The sequence below is a fragment of the Poeciliopsis prolifica genome, unplaced genomic scaffold (genome assembly GCF_027474105.1).
Source record: "Poeciliopsis prolifica strain line A6 unplaced genomic scaffold, Auburn_PproV2 SCAFFOLD023, whole genome shotgun sequence".
NCBI lineage: Eukaryota > Metazoa > Chordata > Actinopteri > Cyprinodontiformes > Poeciliidae > Poeciliopsis > Poeciliopsis prolifica.
In genome coordinates this window covers 3,522,951-3,539,749 of record NW_026562398.1, presented here as the reverse complement: position 1 = coordinate 3,539,749, position 16,799 = coordinate 3,522,951, and the positions used below count along the sequence as shown (strand labels likewise).

The 16,799-nt window shown below is 39.1% G+C and overlaps 1 protein-coding gene across 7 annotated transcripts in view; it reads right to left on the bottom strand.

Moving 5' to 3' along the window:
- LOC129370430 (IQ motif and SEC7 domain-containing protein 1-like) overlaps nt 1–16,799 on the bottom strand; it is a 116,310-nt gene that overhangs the window by 45,115 nt on the left and 54,396 nt on the right. The window contains exon 1 of one of the 7 annotated variants that reach the window (XM_055046422.1): nt 8,049–9,123. The exons of 4 other annotated variants lie outside the window; for them this stretch is intronic. In XM_055046422.1, coding sequence (XP_054902397.1) covers nt 8,049–8,125 — 77 coding nt within the window. In that variant the 5' untranslated portion in view covers nt 8,126–9,123. Of the gene's footprint in view, nt 1–1,304; nt 1,370–4,391; nt 4,969–8,048; nt 9,124–16,799 lie in introns of those variants that run through there. 2 more of the 7 variants (XM_055046424.1, XM_055046428.1) reach the window with 2 other exon arrangements.

Sequence of the window (16,799 nt, the reverse complement as noted above, 5' to 3'; positions counted from 1 at the left end):
AAGGCTCCATACAGATGGATAACTATAAAAGTCTGCAGGTAACTTTTTCAATAATGAAAAATTGTATCAATCAAAGCCGCACATGTAAGCACTCTCATATCACACTTAAAGTGTGGCAGTTGATGAGGGAATAAAATTCAAACTTCAAGCAGGTTTTTAAAAGGAAGTCTATTAAAGCGCACATCTTCAGAAGTCATTTCAAAGGAAAGTAAACTCCAGATGTTTGTACGGTTCTTTCAGATTACCAAATGGTAAGAGAGTGAGACTTTCAGCAGATAACAGGAAGGCTCAACAGAAAACAACGAGGGCACCAGTGCGCCCTTTAAGTATCTATGTCGGTCCTTTACCCATTTTTGAAGCATAAATAATAGTTGCTCCAGGAGTGCCATTCATATTCCATGGTGCTGACAGGTTCTACTCCCAAGACTGTAGATATTAGCTTCTGTGCTAGTACCAAGATGGTTTCTACTGTGAATATTAATATACAATATGGCGTTTTTGATGCTTGAACTAATAAAATAAACAACTAAAAGCATTTTTTAAAAGGAGTCTCAAGTATTAATACATTTTAGTTATTCATGGACGGTTAGAGTCCCAATCTCATGAATACCGGGGATCCACTCTATTGCATATCATAGTTGTATCACTTATTGCACATTATTTCTTTGCAGTGCAAGTGTTGCACATTGCCTATTTATATGAAAATATTAAATTTTGTCCTAAAATTAGCCGAAAAGGTCAGTGCAACTTCAGTTCTCAGGCATATTTACTGATAGGCAGTTTCTCAAATGGCAGCCTCTAGTGATGGAGCATAATACTGAAGCATGAGCACAAAAACAATGTTTGGCAAAAAGTGAATGGAAATGTGCTGAATGGACTATGAATGCCTTACCTGGGGTGACAAATAAATTCGTGCCTAAATAATTTTTTGAGCAAGACCCAATCTGATGTCCTGCAAACGGTAAAGCCTTTAACATGGTCAACATTTCTGTCATGTCTAACTGCAAGTCTAACCAAGGTAATATTTCAGAGCTGAGCATGGCCTCGATTTGAGACACGTCTCAGCTTTTCCACCTCCGAGGCTTTTTTTTCCTTCCTCTCCACTCACCACAGTGGAACTGTGAGTTGGCAGGTTAGTACATTTCCATTATCAACAGCTCCTCTCAAACCTCTCCCCAGAAAATGTGTAAGTTGTCTTAAAACCAGCACACTAAGGCAAAGAAACCAACACAAGGTCAAAGCCTGCTCTCATTTTATTTTTAATCAAGTCACAGTCAGTCACAATCACAACTAAGTTATTTTACCTTTTACGAAGCGCTGTGAGGCTGCCAGGAGGTGCTTTATCATCCCGGTTCTTGTCAGAGTTTTCTTTCTGCTGCTCAGTTACTTGGATATTCACAACGGGACGAGCAAGCACCGTTAAATAAGTAATGCTCTCGTCATTGCGCTCTTGAAACACAACACTGGCTCGTGTTTGTCACTGAGACGACTGAAGCAGCCAGATCAAATGCACCCTGGCGTCTAAAGTGTCACAGCTAAAGGTTTCCTGATGTATTCATGCATATTTGCACATAGCCCTGTTACTGTAATATGTCAGCCACCCAACAGGAAGATATTTCCACTTACCGTCAGTCGTCACTGACTGCATCGGCATTCGAACAGTGTTTATTTAACTTTACTACTGCTGTTTATGGAAATCACAGCTAAGTTTTAGTGGTAGCTAATAAGTCAGGAGCACAAAGCCTAAATTTAACACTAGACATTCACTAAAACTAACTCCTGGAGATCCTCCATGGTGTCCATTAGCCATGGCGAGGTTGACGATGTCACGGAAGCAAAACGCAAGATAAACATCTCATTTAATAACAATTCCCATGTCAAAGACTGATAGACAGACTTCTATCTTCTCACTCTGTAATGAAAGTCATTTTTTACTCCCAGCTCTTGCCAAATCTCACAAACAAAAGACAAATGAGAGGCAGCTCCTTTATATCTACGGTTGCTGTTTTCAAACTGAAAGAGGTGACCTGCTTCATCCAGGTCAGTGGTCAATCTCTGCCTCAAGTGGAGGAGTGCAATTATCTTGCAGTCTGCCTCATTCATGATGGATGGTAGGATGGAGCAGTGCATGCAGAGACGGATTGTTTCTTTTTCTGCAGAAATTCTGGTGCTGCTTCCACTGATTTATCTGCTGATATTTCATTTATCTGTCTACCTTTCTATTCTCACCAATGAAAAAAAAGATTATGACTAAAAGATTGAAATTGCTGACACAAGTGGCTCATAGGACCCTTGCAGCAAGAGGAGGCTAGACTCAACGTTTGCATCAAGAGAACTCAGCAGAGATGATATGAAGTTAGAGTTGTCAGAGCCCAGAATCTCTAAAACATGTTGGGAGAAGTTCACTGGGGAAGAAATGTCTGAGTTTTCCTTTTGGACTCGACACAAACCAGATTGCTTTCAGGTGGAAAGACAGTAGGACACAAGAATGGATTTGCTGAATCAAATTCGCTACATTAAAGACATCTGCCACCAATTTCAGGACAGTATTATAGTGCAATACTGCTGCTGAATTTCTTATATTGATCATTCAGAGGACACTTTTCTTCCTTCACAACTACGAAACATGTTCACTTCCTTTGAGATCCAGAACCTCAGCTGTTAAAGACAGACTTTTTACAGGGACTTTAGTAGTTACAGTAGTATTCATTTAGCTGGCCAAATACAATAAACAAGAAATGAGCATGAGACACTTAATGTAATATAATATTTGTCAAAATATTGCATTATATTCATATTCATAATATTGAGCACACAGCTCTAATGCACAGCATACAGAGCAAAACCAAAAGTCTCACTGACTGACAGCAGCATTATTTTAGTACCAAGTCAAAACTGTACCTGAAATTCCTCTTGAATGCAGTTTTAACAATGTGCTCTGTATGTCTTCTGGTTATACAAGATTTCTACAAGACAGAAAACCATGCATGCAAGTATTCACCACTGAATGTACTACATTTGTGTACCTGGAGAAAATCCAGGCGTGAACAGGAAGGAAAAACTCCACACAGGACCAGTTGTTGACCACTGACCCTTCCTTGCTGTGAAGCAATGGTGCTAAAAGCAATACCTCCATTTTGTGAAGCCCCAAATGGGTTTTGACTGACTTGTAGGTTTTGCTTTTCACACCTATTTACAAATCATTAAGTTTAATTAAAGTCTCTTTAAGTCTATGTTGTGGCTGACTGGGTGAGATGAATAAAAGCTCCAGGGAAATCTACATGGGAAAGTATCTACAGTGCAAATTCATAGATAAGACCATTTAAATGCAAAAACTCAAAATCAATCAAGCGTATGTGTGAGTGTATTCTTTACATAGTTGTTTTAAACTCCAGTAAACAAAGATGTTTAGAGAAATTATGCTGGCATGACTTTGATTATCTGAAGCAATTGTGATTAAATGCTTAATTAATTAGTACAAGCCTGATTGTAATTAGATTGGGGATTGAACCATTCACCGTGATGCACTGGCTTAATTCTTTTCATTAAGTGCCAGTTGCCAAGATGACGTTAAAACTGAGAATCTGTGGAGGCCTCAGACTGAAGCACGTTTGAGTATTTTAGTCCAAGAGAATTGATTCTTTATATTTGCTCGATTAAATGCATTTTGAAGTGATCTCATAATGAGTTAATCATTACACACACTATAATTAGAAACTACTCTGCATGTGTCCTTTTATTCATCAATTATAAAAGATCATTTGATCCAAGCATGAAAAGAAATGCTTAAGTTACATCTATATATGAGAAAGAAATACAGATGTCCACTTGCTTGGACAAGTGAATATTTTTTGCAGTCAATTTTAACATTGATAGAAGCAAAAAATGCAGATTCTAACAAAAAAAATGTTTTAACTGATACGATAGTAATTGTATCACTAGATTTAGTGAGAAAAAAATGTCACACAGAGCAAGGGAAAGCTTTTTTTCTTACTGGTTACTTTCAAAACATTTTATGTCTGGGAACATCTTGGATGAAGTCCTCTAATCCAAGACAAAGATAAAACTTTAATAAGGCTCAAGGAAGACAATAAAAGAAAATCCAGATTATATTTTATGCCTTTACGGTCAGAGACATGTCCTTGACAAAGAAAAAAGTACCAGGAAAGACCTTGAACATGTCTTCACTGTTTCCTCCCTGCCTTTTTTAGCTGGCTGATAATATATTTCCAATGGTTTCAGAGAGGAAACCACCAGGCTTGTGAGCATATGGACAGGAATGTTACTTGATCAGAAATATCTGCACAAACTGCTGCGGTCAGTCTGAAAAACAACCAGTGCTCCGACCGCAGGCCACTGCCATCAACACTCTTCGCCATATGCTCTCCTACCTTATAGTCCGACTGGCAATGCAGTACTTCCACATCTTGTTCCATATGACGGTGACATCAACGTGGGCATCAGAAAAACAGATACATGGCACCCAAAAGCACTTCCAAAAAAAAAAAAAAGTCTCAAAGTGCAGTAACTGCTCCCTAAAAGCAGCAGCAGAAGAAAAAAAAAAAGTCTGTGCAAACTGCTTCCTCAACCACAAATTACACCCCACATGTTTCACTTTCCATAGACGAAGCCACAGTAAGATTCATTCTTTCACTGCTGAAAGTTGCTCTGTCTTTGCCTTTCCGAAGCCCTCCCTGACCCACTTTATGTTGGGCTCAGAGTTGCAGCTCTTGCAATCTGTCTGATGACCAAGTAAGGTAAAGGACTAGAATGTAAAGAAGAAAAAAAAAAATCATCTCTCTTCTTAACAAAAGCTCTCCACCCACATTGACCCACACACCAGCCCTCGTTCTCCCCTCTGCAGACACTCCTTATTCCGTTCTGTTCTGTCCAATGCAATCCTTCACTCAGCTGCTACTAGCAGGATGCTTGCTTCCCTACAGTGTCGGGCAGGCCCTGCATTCACTTTTCTTTTTTTTTTTTATTTTGATGGGGAGAGAAGGGCTAAGAACTTTAAAAGCAAAAGACAAAGCACAATAAACTTTGATTCTTCTTGTGTATCATAATACCCGGGCCTGGGTCCAACAATCACTTCATTCTCAGCAGGAAGGTCATGCGGGGTGGAGGGTGAACCCCAGTTCAGCAGCTGGGAGAGGCTGTTTTCAGTTAGTTTTCCAACCTGGCTCAAACAGCACAGTCTCAGGACACAGACAACGCTATGCTACAGTCAAAGCATTGTAATGAGTTACACCCACTGACCAAAATATTCCAGTAACTTTGGAATTAGACACATAATGAGCTACTAAGATTGGGTGGAAAAATCAGATAATTCCAGAAAACACTGAGTCATAGACAGCTGCATGCAAAGTTAAACTTATTTATAACTACACTGAAAAGCAGCAGAAGTTTACGAAAATGTTGTATGCAGAAAATGTCAATGCGTATGCAAGGGAAACGGCGCAATAAGATAATGACGTACAGAAAATTAGTACAGTTTAAAATAGAACTGATCAAAGTACAGAACAAGTTTTCTAAGCATAAACTTCTTAACATTTGTTAATACACTATAAATAAGTTTGTTTTTTTCTCTTCTGTGAACACTGCACTCTGCAACTAAGCAACGCAATGTGATGCACTAAACCTGCAAAAGAAAAATGATGTTTATTTCACATTGTTCAATTCCAGCATGCTGTCAATTATGGATGCGTCATCGCAAGGCATTTAACGCCCAAGATGCCCAATCTGCATTGGTGTGTAAATGTCACCCAACTGAATTGATTTGAGTGGTCAGTATTCATAGAAAAGTGCTATATAAATTCAGTCCATTTTAACATAAATAAATAACAAAAACAACTGCATCAGAGCTAAGAAATGAAAATAAGATCTGCTTTTCTAAAAAAAAAAAACTAAAAAAACAACCTTTTGAGCTGGTTTATATAATCTTTCTCACTTTGTCATGAACACACACTCAATAATGGCTCTGCTAACAACTACTTAGCACTGCAAGCGGAAAAGCTTGTTATTGGGGGATTTTGTCGAGGTATGTGGCTATCTTTTTAGACTACTTAGCAACATTTACACCCCGATAAAACTATAGTTTAATTTACCTTTATGCTCTTAGGTCCACTTTGCACCTTACGTCCCTGTGACTCTGAACAGGTTACAGAATGGGCAGCTTTTTAATAAAAAGTTTATTTAGCCAATAAAGAGCTATTCTTGACCTTATGCAATTATAAACCGTGTATGTTAATACAGCTAAGAAGAAATGTCGGCAGCAGAGCTGGCAGCACAATATAAGCACAAAAGCAATACTAAATGCTAAATTAAAACTATTAAGTTTAGAAAAATATTAGTACCGGATATTTAATCTTAGATCTTGGAGCAAAACCAAAATTAAATCCTTATTGAAATAGTCTTTATTAAAACGAAGCACCAAGCAATTTAAAAATTTTAAATGAAAATGAAGAGAACCAGAAAAGAAGTCATGACAGTCGAGATCAGGACTTGCCTGCATTTGTCTTTTGGAAGTCAAGCTGAAGTGTTTTGAACAAGTTGCAATACTTTCCCAAAAGTTCTGAAGTTTGGAAAAGTTTTTTTTAAATAAACTTAAAATATCAACTAGAATTTTCAAAAAAAAAAAAAAAAAGTTTGTTATTTTCTTTTATGTTATGCCATTCATGATTTCAAATCATTCAGAGAATCCAGTGAGTTATTCAAATGGACTACAAAGTTGTTTCGATAAGGAGAAAAATCAGAGAATTATTAGCATAATTGTGAAATGAAAGATTATATTTCTTGAAATTCGAACAAAACGGGAAGACAGGGAGAAAAAACAAGAGTGGACCAAGAATGGGACCTTGTGAGACCCACCGCCTGGTGGAACAGGAAGATCATATGAGCGTCTTATTTTAATAAGAAAGGCCTTCTCAGTAGGAAACGCATTGAAAGCCATTTGTAGCTGAAGTTCACAGGAGAACAAAATAAAAAGCTGTGTGGAACACAAAATCCAAACAATAAAAAATAGGAGAAAATACACATTTTAAAGTACTTTTGAACTCAAACTAGTACAGTGAAGCGATTATTTCAAATTCAGAGAAACACAACACAACCTACAGGCAGGGGCTTCCCTGCAGGCTGGAGGCTAAAAGTGATAAATTATTAATAAATCCTGGACACACTGCATTCTGATTGAATTTTTATGGAGCGAGATCATGAGACATCAAGATTGCATGTGCATGTGTGTGTGAACAACACGAGAACAGATTAGCATATAGACAGAAAGCAGCATCTGATTTCAAACATATTTCACACTGCGGCTCGCCTCCATTCCTGACATCAAACATCTGCATGTCGGGGGAGCGCTCGCAAGAAATTTCCGACACACAGCGAGAAATCTTAAATGTAGCAGAGAGAATTTTTCTGGAGATATACGTCTTCTACAAATACTAAAATTTGAGGGCTTTGTGCAAAACAAATCAAATTGCATCTCAGCCTGAGAATGTAGAGCATATGTTGACGCACACATGGCAATAAGCTCAGAAGGTGTGAAAATATAAATAATGAGTTTGAAAGATGAGCTTAAAAGATAAAAAAAAAATTAAAAAATCTTGTGATTTTTCCTGCCACTATTTACAAATTGAAAACATTGGCAAAAGATCTCTAATTTTATTTGGTGTGATCCCAAGACTTGCATGTCATATTAAATCAAATAATAATTTGATGTAAACTGCAAAGACAGGGTTAAAAATGAGGAACCGGGTGTCCACCAGATGAGAGGTCAACATAAAGAGATGGACAGAAATGCAATCTGCTCAATACAGTGTTGTTGTTTTTTTTAAACAAAAAGTTATGAAGCCAAGAGTTTGTGGAAAAAAACAGATTCACTCAGACACTGATAATAGCCTGATGAAGTAATCGCACTCTAGTTTTAAGTGATGTAGTGTAGGAGGCAATTTAGCACACACAGAAACAATGACAGGCTCACAAAAAAAAATGCATCTGCATGCAGGGCAAACATATTGGCCAGATGCAACTATTTATAAACATACCTCTTGTAAAAGTTGTTGTGTGGGTGCAGACACAGCACGTGCCAATAATCCAGGCAAAACGCTTTGAATTTCCACATCTTCAGTTCAGAGAATCAACAGGGTAGAAGAGTATCCGACCATATTACAAGACATCCCTGCAGCAGAATCACAGCTGGCTGTTCATAATTTTTTTATTAGGCAGAAAATCCCGAGCATGGACGTCAGCTCCGTCCTCCTCTCCAAACTCCAGCTTCACCACTGCCTCTGGATGACAGAGGGAGAGACTTTAACCCGCCCAGAACAACCACATCAATCCTGGAAGTGGCCGCAGCCTTAAGAGCCAAATAAAAATAAAAATAAAACAGATCAGAAGTCCTCACGAACGGATTTAGACTCCGTATTAATGTCTGGGATCCACCTCCCAAAATAAGCAGAACATTGGCTGCTTTGGCTCTATTTTAAATCTTATCCAGGTCAGTCAGTGTGTCCTCTGTGGATGCCTCTCCTCACGTCTTGGGATCCTCTGAGACGTAACGCTACGGTCAAAGCTTGGCGCCCCTCCAGCACTGGCACTGGAATGTGTGAAAATCTCCTCAACTCCCTCATCTCAGTTTGAAAGAACTGAACGGGGTTCCCAAACCCCTGTTCCGGTCCATCTCCTCCTGCTGCAAGAACAAACTTTCCAATAGGGGTTTTTTTTTTTCCCCTCTCCTGAGCTTCTAGACATCCTCACCTTGAAACCATGAACCTTTCCTCTCCCTTCTCCTGCTTTTCCAAGTCTTGCTGTCTCTGTCTCTCTCTCCCTGTTACAGCTGCAGCCATACACACAGGACCTCCGAGAAATGTGCCGACTCCCGTTGCCGGGCAACACTACCGTACTACCGAAGCTTCAAATGAAAGCCTGCGATTGGCCGGCCTTTTGAACAGGGAGGGGCTGCTGCAATGTTACAGGACCACATGAGTTCAGGCAGGATCTTTGCTTAAATAAATGAGGTTTTAATTCTTCCCTCTTTTGTCATTTCATGCAAGAAGAACTGGTAAATGCAAGTCTAATCTTTATTCTTTTGGATGACAATATAATTTTTATCCACAATTAACCTTCAAATTTTAATTTCAAGGCACTTAGAAACCACCATTTTAAACCTAGACAACCTTCTTCAGTCACAGGTTCAGAAGTGCTGCAGCATTTAGAAACTGCTTCACCGCCCTCTTTTCCAGTTAAAGAGGGTTTTTGCATATGAACACAAGCAAAGTGCTGATCTTTCTCTGCCTGGGATCCAGAGCCACTCTGACACAGCAGCCGTGGGAAACAGGCATGGATGGGGATTGCAGGGAGGGGGTAGCGTTCATCAATATTCAGCCACTCACAGTGTCCGCAAACACATCGAGGATTTCATGGATTTACGCAGATGAGGACGCACTAATACTCAAACTGGAGAAAGACAAACATGCATCATTGCGTGTGTGTTAGAGTAATCGCTAGTTCGATATGTTGGTACTGACGAGTCGATCCACACAACTCCTGGTGAAAGTTTAACTTCAGCAGGGAGATGCTAATAATGTAAGTGCTATTCATTGGACTTTTGCCTCAATTTAGGCGCTCTCCATACAGTCATGACAGTAGGAATGCAATGAACTCCTATGGTGTTCATTCACTCTCAGGAAGAGCCATCGAGATGCTGTCAGCGAATGTCTTTTGCTGGCTGAATTCAGTGAGCTATTGCTATGAGCCCTGGAAAGAAGAGTGCTTTAAGCTCAACAACACAAATGTGTAATTACAAAAAATGCAAGCATATTCATTCTATGCGCCTGTGCCTAGCTGTTAGGTGAGGGTGACAATGTAATGCTATTCTAATGTTACTGCATTGTATTAACTTTCCCGTTTTAAAATTAAATTTCAACCATATTATAATATGAATAAAATACATTTTTGTTTCTTGATCAAAGCCCAGCATCACAGAGAAACATAAGCAAGCAAAAGCTTTTATCAGGTTCTTTCATTTTCTGTGCTAACACTAACTTGTTGAGTTCTGTTTCTCATTGACAAGTTAGCAAAAAGGATAATACAAGCTTTCAAAACCGTGCAAAAACAGAAACTCAGTCTAATTCAAGAAAGTCTAAGGCAAGACGTCAATATTTTGGACTCACTGTGAGAAGAGAAAGACATGCGAAAGGTTTACAGATTCTTTAAAAGCATAGCTGGTGATTTGTGAATCTTTTACTCTGTAATAATAAAAAAAAATAATGGGACCCTTAGTTTCTCAAAATGTAACTAGAACTTTGCCATGTGAAACCCAACATCCTTTACTGTCTACACATTATTACTGTATTTCATCTCTCTTATGACAATCTGATAAAAAATGGAAATTGCAACCTTACGGTTTTACAGAATGTAATAATATGACATTGTTAAAATACATTTCTATGTATTTGTTGGAAACAAATGGAGGGTATTAGTAGAATATTATTGGATTATATTTTTAAAAGAGTTGTCATGCTGAAGATGCAGAAGTCATAAAACACAATTAAATCACTTATAAGAAAAGCCTCTTTAAATTACATGCACAAAAGCTCATAACATCTGTCATCTGTTGTGATGATTCACTCAAGTAGAAACCTTTTAGTTCCTTTCTTTTTAATTCACGAAATGTTAACTTTAGAGGTGAGTGCATGTTTTGGCCCTGCTGAGTCTGTCACTCAAAAGTCAGAGCAGGAACATTTTCATTCAAACTGCTTGAAAAGAAAAGCTCATTTTCCTTTTGAGTGAAAGAGATTAGAAAACGTGTGTAGAGCATAACCGGTTTTCGTTTTGATGGTTCAAAATGGCAGGCATGTGACTAAGCTGAAAGCTGCCGGTTAATTGGATGCACCAAACAGATCCACCTACACAGGTTTTGCCAGCTACAGCACCACAGGACACAAGTCAGATTACTACCAGTGCTTTCAACATTAGAGAAAGAAAACATGGCAGAAACTTAATTAAAAGGTTTTAAGGCAGATGGGGATCTTCCAGTCGTCAGCTTGAGGTCCTGATTAAGACTTTTTTTTTAATGACTGGTTTTTGATAAACCTTCACTAATCGTAACACTCAGTTAAGATGGTACTTCACTAAGCGGCAAACTCTCAGACAGGTCTACTGTCTGAATTTCTGATTTTTGGAATAAAGATTAAAAGTATTGCACAAGGACAAAATTTCAAAAATAAATACAGTGTAGTTGTATAAAAAACAACAACAGTGCATGTCTACTTGAGCATTAAATAGACTGTCAGAATAGCCTGTAGTGAAAGTCAATCATCTAATGTATGACAAAGAGCTTCGAATTGTTTTTGTAAGTCAATCTTATGTAGAAATATTCAGAGAATATAAATGCCTTATGAAGGTTTTTCTTTGCATTGCACTGCAGGCAAATCAATACAAATCCTCCCTGTTTCAGACATCAAAACGCTATCATGGCTGTTCAACCATCAATCTGAACAAATTACCTCTTTGAAAAACCACCTGAATTGCTCAAAATGTCTCCTCTGCCTTGCCACTTTACACTGCCGTATAGGGAGCCGGCCTGATATGAAGGTTGAGGAGAAAAGAGAGCACACTTCCCTCTGCCAGTGACAAAGACACTGATTATCTTCCCTGTGGATTTCACGATGGCTCACTTTGGGCAAGGCTTGTGCAGTCAATAAACACATCAATCGAAAATGGGCCCCATGGCATAGGAGGAGGAGGCAGACAAGTGAAAAGAAAAAAGCAGAACAGAAAGCATCCCTCTCTTTCCCTAAAACCCTAAAAGGAATTTAAACCAGGTGGAAACGCATGTAAGATAATCCGTTTTACTGATTGCCAAATTCTTTCAAACTGTGTGGTAAAAGCACATGAAAAATTCTTCCTTGAGTTATACAAATGTTTACTAAAGAGTCGGAGCTCGCCCATATGAACAGAGACTGAAAAAATGTGTTAGAAAAGTTCACCCCCTGGTGGTAGACTCCAGCAGTTTCCATGTTTTGAGAGCTGAGGAGTCAATGAGCTGATGATGTGATGGGAGGAATGAGGAGTCTGGCGGATTTGGGGATTAGTCCCGAATGCATTTCAACACAAAGGTACATGTACCGTATTCTTTTCCCATTCAAACTGCATCTCAGGAGCATTCAGTGAACACCAAATAGGTAGAATCACATTATGTCATTCCTCAAAAATTGTAAGAATGAGATTTTAATCATGGAAATGTACAAATGTCAAACTCACCAAGCACCCAGCAGGGTGTTACTGTTGATGGCACAAGAGAAGCTGCAGAATATGCATGTGCACGTATGCATGTCCTTTGCATGTTTGTTTCTCTGTGACTACAGAAGTACCAATCAGAGTGTTTCCTACTGATTCCAATTTAAAATTTCTCTGTGCACAGGCTAATCAGTCTTAATATTGACTGATTTACTAATAACAATGCCACCTGAATGAGAAGAATGTGCTGCATATTCTTGAGTAACTAGTAGTTTTTGATCCAGATGAACCCAGATGAAAACTTTATGTGGCTGTAAACATGTACCTGAAATTGTGTGGGGTTTTTTTTAGTATTGATGCATTAAATAAATAAAGCAGAGCATCTTATCTGCTGACCAATGATCAGAGACTGACCAGAGGTAAAACTGGCAAATAAACTGGCTGATTGATTTCTGCTACATCTCTACTTGAGGTGAAATTATGACATGTCCAGAACTTGCGCCGCATTTCGCCCCATGAACATGCAAGGGTTAAACGGGCACAGAAATTTGATAAATGGACTAAAACCACAGAGCATAAGAGATCTAAAAAAAAATCAACATCATTCTATTTAATACAAACAGAAAGGGTCATATCATTTTTAATGAACAGCTTTTCACTTTCTACAGTTCTGTGTAGAAAGACCCCAGGCTGGTTTTCAAACCTGGCACTCTCTTGCTGCAAGGCAACAATGCTAACAACTAATAACCATCATGCAGCTCTTACTCAGGCCAATCTTGCATAAAAATTACAGCAAAGTCATATGCATTAATAAAAGCTCACACATATCCTACAGTACAACGGTGTAGCCATGCGGAGTGGAGGGAGTGGAAGGAGTGAAAGCGATGACAGAACAGAAGGTTCGTAGGGAGAAAGCATAGAAGAACTAGCAGAGAGGATAACTTAAACTAACGCTGATGCAGGATAATGCTCATATCATGATGCAGCTCAATTTACTGAGGGCCACCTTCTACATATTACACACAATCTGCAAACTGCATGTCATGATTATTGGGTTTTTTAATACTCTGCTACACCAGCTACTAATTTTCTTGCCATGTAAAGATTTATTCGGTTGCTGATGTTGGACTGCAATTATTTTGAACACAATTGTCTGAATGAACTGAGTCAGCATTAGCACATCAATATGATTTACAAATCAAAGCCTAACAGGATTATCATGCTTGCTGTGCTGCATGGGAATTAAACATTTGCAGAAATTCCAAAGTCATGAAAGAGAATACGTTTGCGTGCAAAATATAATTCTGACTGAAAATACTCATTACACACAACTGGACCTCGTTTAATTACAACCCAGTGAGGGGAGAACAGGAAATGCTTGCTCATGTCTTAATCTGGTTTCCTTTAAATAACATTGCTGTTCGCAAACATATCCTCATATGTATCCACAGGAACAAAATGTTCTGGAAATGCATCCTTTTTCCATTGCACCCCTCACTCCTTCGTGCTGTCGCTTCTGACGTTGCCGTTGGCAAAGGCAGGGGCTTATTATGGGCCGTTTCAAACCACGGATGCATCAGTAAGCGCCTCTCCCCGGAGGAAAGTTTAACTCAGTGAGATGCTCCCGTGAGAGCACTGCAGCTATCGCTGGTTTTGACCATCTTTCCACATGGCTGCCGCAGCTCCAGCTGCAGACTCAGCTCCTGGAAGCTGAAAGACAGACGGCAGATGTCCTGCAGTTGAAGTTCTCATTTGGAAATGACAGCTTTTTCAAGCTACACTGAGGCTGATTGAGGTTTATGCAAAACACATAGTGACTAATGTGTCGGATGAGAGAGGAAATACAATTCTGTTCATCGGATAATTGATGGACCCAGAGAAGAAATACCACACAAAGTTTCCACTAGTCAGAAATAGAGGAGACTGAACTGTGCTTTACAGGATCCTAGGCATAATGACTCAGTGCCAACAAAAGTGATTATGTCCACCTTGCCGCATGACAGTGTTTATTTATTGCAAAAGAAAGCCAAAGCTGATATCAAACTGAGTTTCCTTCTGATTTAACAACTGCTTCACATTTTGCTTTGTAGCATTAGGCTCCGTATACTTTGATATGTGAACTGACAGCATCCTCAATGCCAGATCATGTGCTTCCACTACACAACCTTGGATGGTGTTGTCTTATGCAATTGGACCATGCATCCTACAGTTGCAGTCTGCAGTGGAGGCATATTCGGAACAGCGCTGCCAGTTGCATACTCCCTCAGTCTGTAGACCGAGCACACTGTGTTGTCAGAAGGCTCAAGCTTATAGCAAAGGAATGTGCCATCAGTGCCTTACAGCTCTGGTGACGCACTCTATTTTTCATCATCGCTGGCGTCACTTGAACAGGAGCACTGCATTAAGTATGACTCCGCCAGAGATGGGGGAAAAGGGCATTCCTCCTGGAAACATTTCATAACGCGGCTGCCCTCTGAGGATACATGACATTATATCAGTTGAAGGGTAAAGCCTATCGGTGTTTATCTGGAGATCAAAAAGTACGGCTTCTCCAAGGAATCGATTACAAAATGCTGTTGTGGATAGAAAAACAACACTGTGATCAGATCTAAAGGCTATTTAAAAAAAAGAAATCATGGTTCTTTTTTGAGCCCAAGTTATACAAAAACTACCAGCAAGTTTAATAAATTTACAAAATATAATTAACCTGCAAGATAAAAATACAACACAAGTTGAAGCCAATTAATATTTTCTACACCTGCAAAGTGTGTAACAACTAAAGAGGCACAAAAAAAAAAAAATCTGCTGTTTACTGGTTGGCCACTCAAATATCCAACTTCTTTCGAATCAGTGAATGCAACAGATAAGCACTCGTTGGCCATGCTGCCAGTGACACATTTTGTTGTGGATGCTTTTTCTGAGCAAAGACACAATGTTGGCAATCCTAAGGATCAACAGAGTGTTTAGAATGATGACGTTTTATGACGAGAGTAACACAGACTTTTTGCTATATAAAATTGAAATATTCAAGTTTTTGTTGTCTAGGACATTTGCCAATATCCTTGTTTTATTCAGGCCATCAAGAACGAGACAGAGATTTTCAGAAGATAACAGGAAGGTTCAATTAGGTACAAAATTGTTCGGTTTATACATTTTGTAGATTCAAATTTTATTCTTTTATGATAATGTTTCTCCACCCTGTTCTCCAGGGCTGACTGCCTTGCTTGTTTTAGGTGTTTGTGTGCTCCCACACAACCGAATAAAAATAAAATCCTGATTACCAGGCTTCTGCAGAACTTAATGGCAAGCTTAAGAAATACTGCAATTATTCAAATCAAGTTTTCAGGGGCAGATTCACATCTGAAACTTGAAGAACAGTGGTTGAGAGTCCCTATGTATTGGAACATACTGGATAAGTTGGTGTGTTAAGGTAAGAATTTACATCTAAATTCTGTTGGGAATTGAGAAAATTCATCCTGTGCCAGCCACTCTAATTGCAGAGATGTAAAAAGCCTTTTGACTTTAATAATGTTGCCTTTGTCTATAAGTAATAGTAAAACTCCTTTATAGTGACAGGTCTTTCACACACGCAAACACACAGTGATGTCGCCTCTCTCACACACACACACACACACACACACACACACACACACACACACACACACACACACACACACACACACACATACACAGTGATGTCGCATCTACCCGTAGTCATTAAGGAGGGCTAGAATAGTTCCTTGGATCTTGTTGTTTATAGTTATTTAAATAACTGTAAAAGCCAGGGTTGTTGTTTTTTTCTTTACCTTATCTGCGTGTTGTTTGTACAGAACTGAAAATGGCTAGCGTCTAGCTGTCCGGATCTGCCTGTCAAAACAGGGACATGTTATCTTTAAAAGCTCGAGAAACATCTCTGCTTCTGGCCTTCCAATGAGGTACAATCAGCTTTAGTAATTCAGAGGGCTGCTGAGCTGCCAGCGATGATGAAATGTGACTTTCAACAGAACATCAGTGCGTCCAACCCGAGTTATTGGCAAGACACTGGCGTCTTAGTACCCATCCCTCACAAATCTCCTTTGTCCTCCATAAACCAATGTTAAACCAAGTAGTGGATTTGCATCATCTTTGTGAGATTTGTACCCTTAACCGGTCACATCACTTTGTACGACAAAAGCTTTTCTTAGATTGACCCAGAGACAGAGAAAGAAATCAGTCATTGCAGAAACATATGTCCATCTGCATTTTGTGCAGCTCCAAAAGCTTATCAGATTTGGGAATCTAGTAAATTCTTCCTCACATAGTTAAACTACGAAAATTTGATAATATGAGCTAAATATTAAAGCATGTATGCCTGGTGCATACAAAAAAAAGATGCAAGGCAGAGATTTAGGACACTAAAAGAGCAGCACCAGCAGTTTGCTTACAGAAGGCTACATGGAGACCAGTGAAGGTCTCACATTCATTAAGGTGACTGATCCCCACCTATCATGCCATGACAGGGTCATTTAACATTACCCATCAACTTGTAAAATGCATGTGCAAAATATATGCGCACA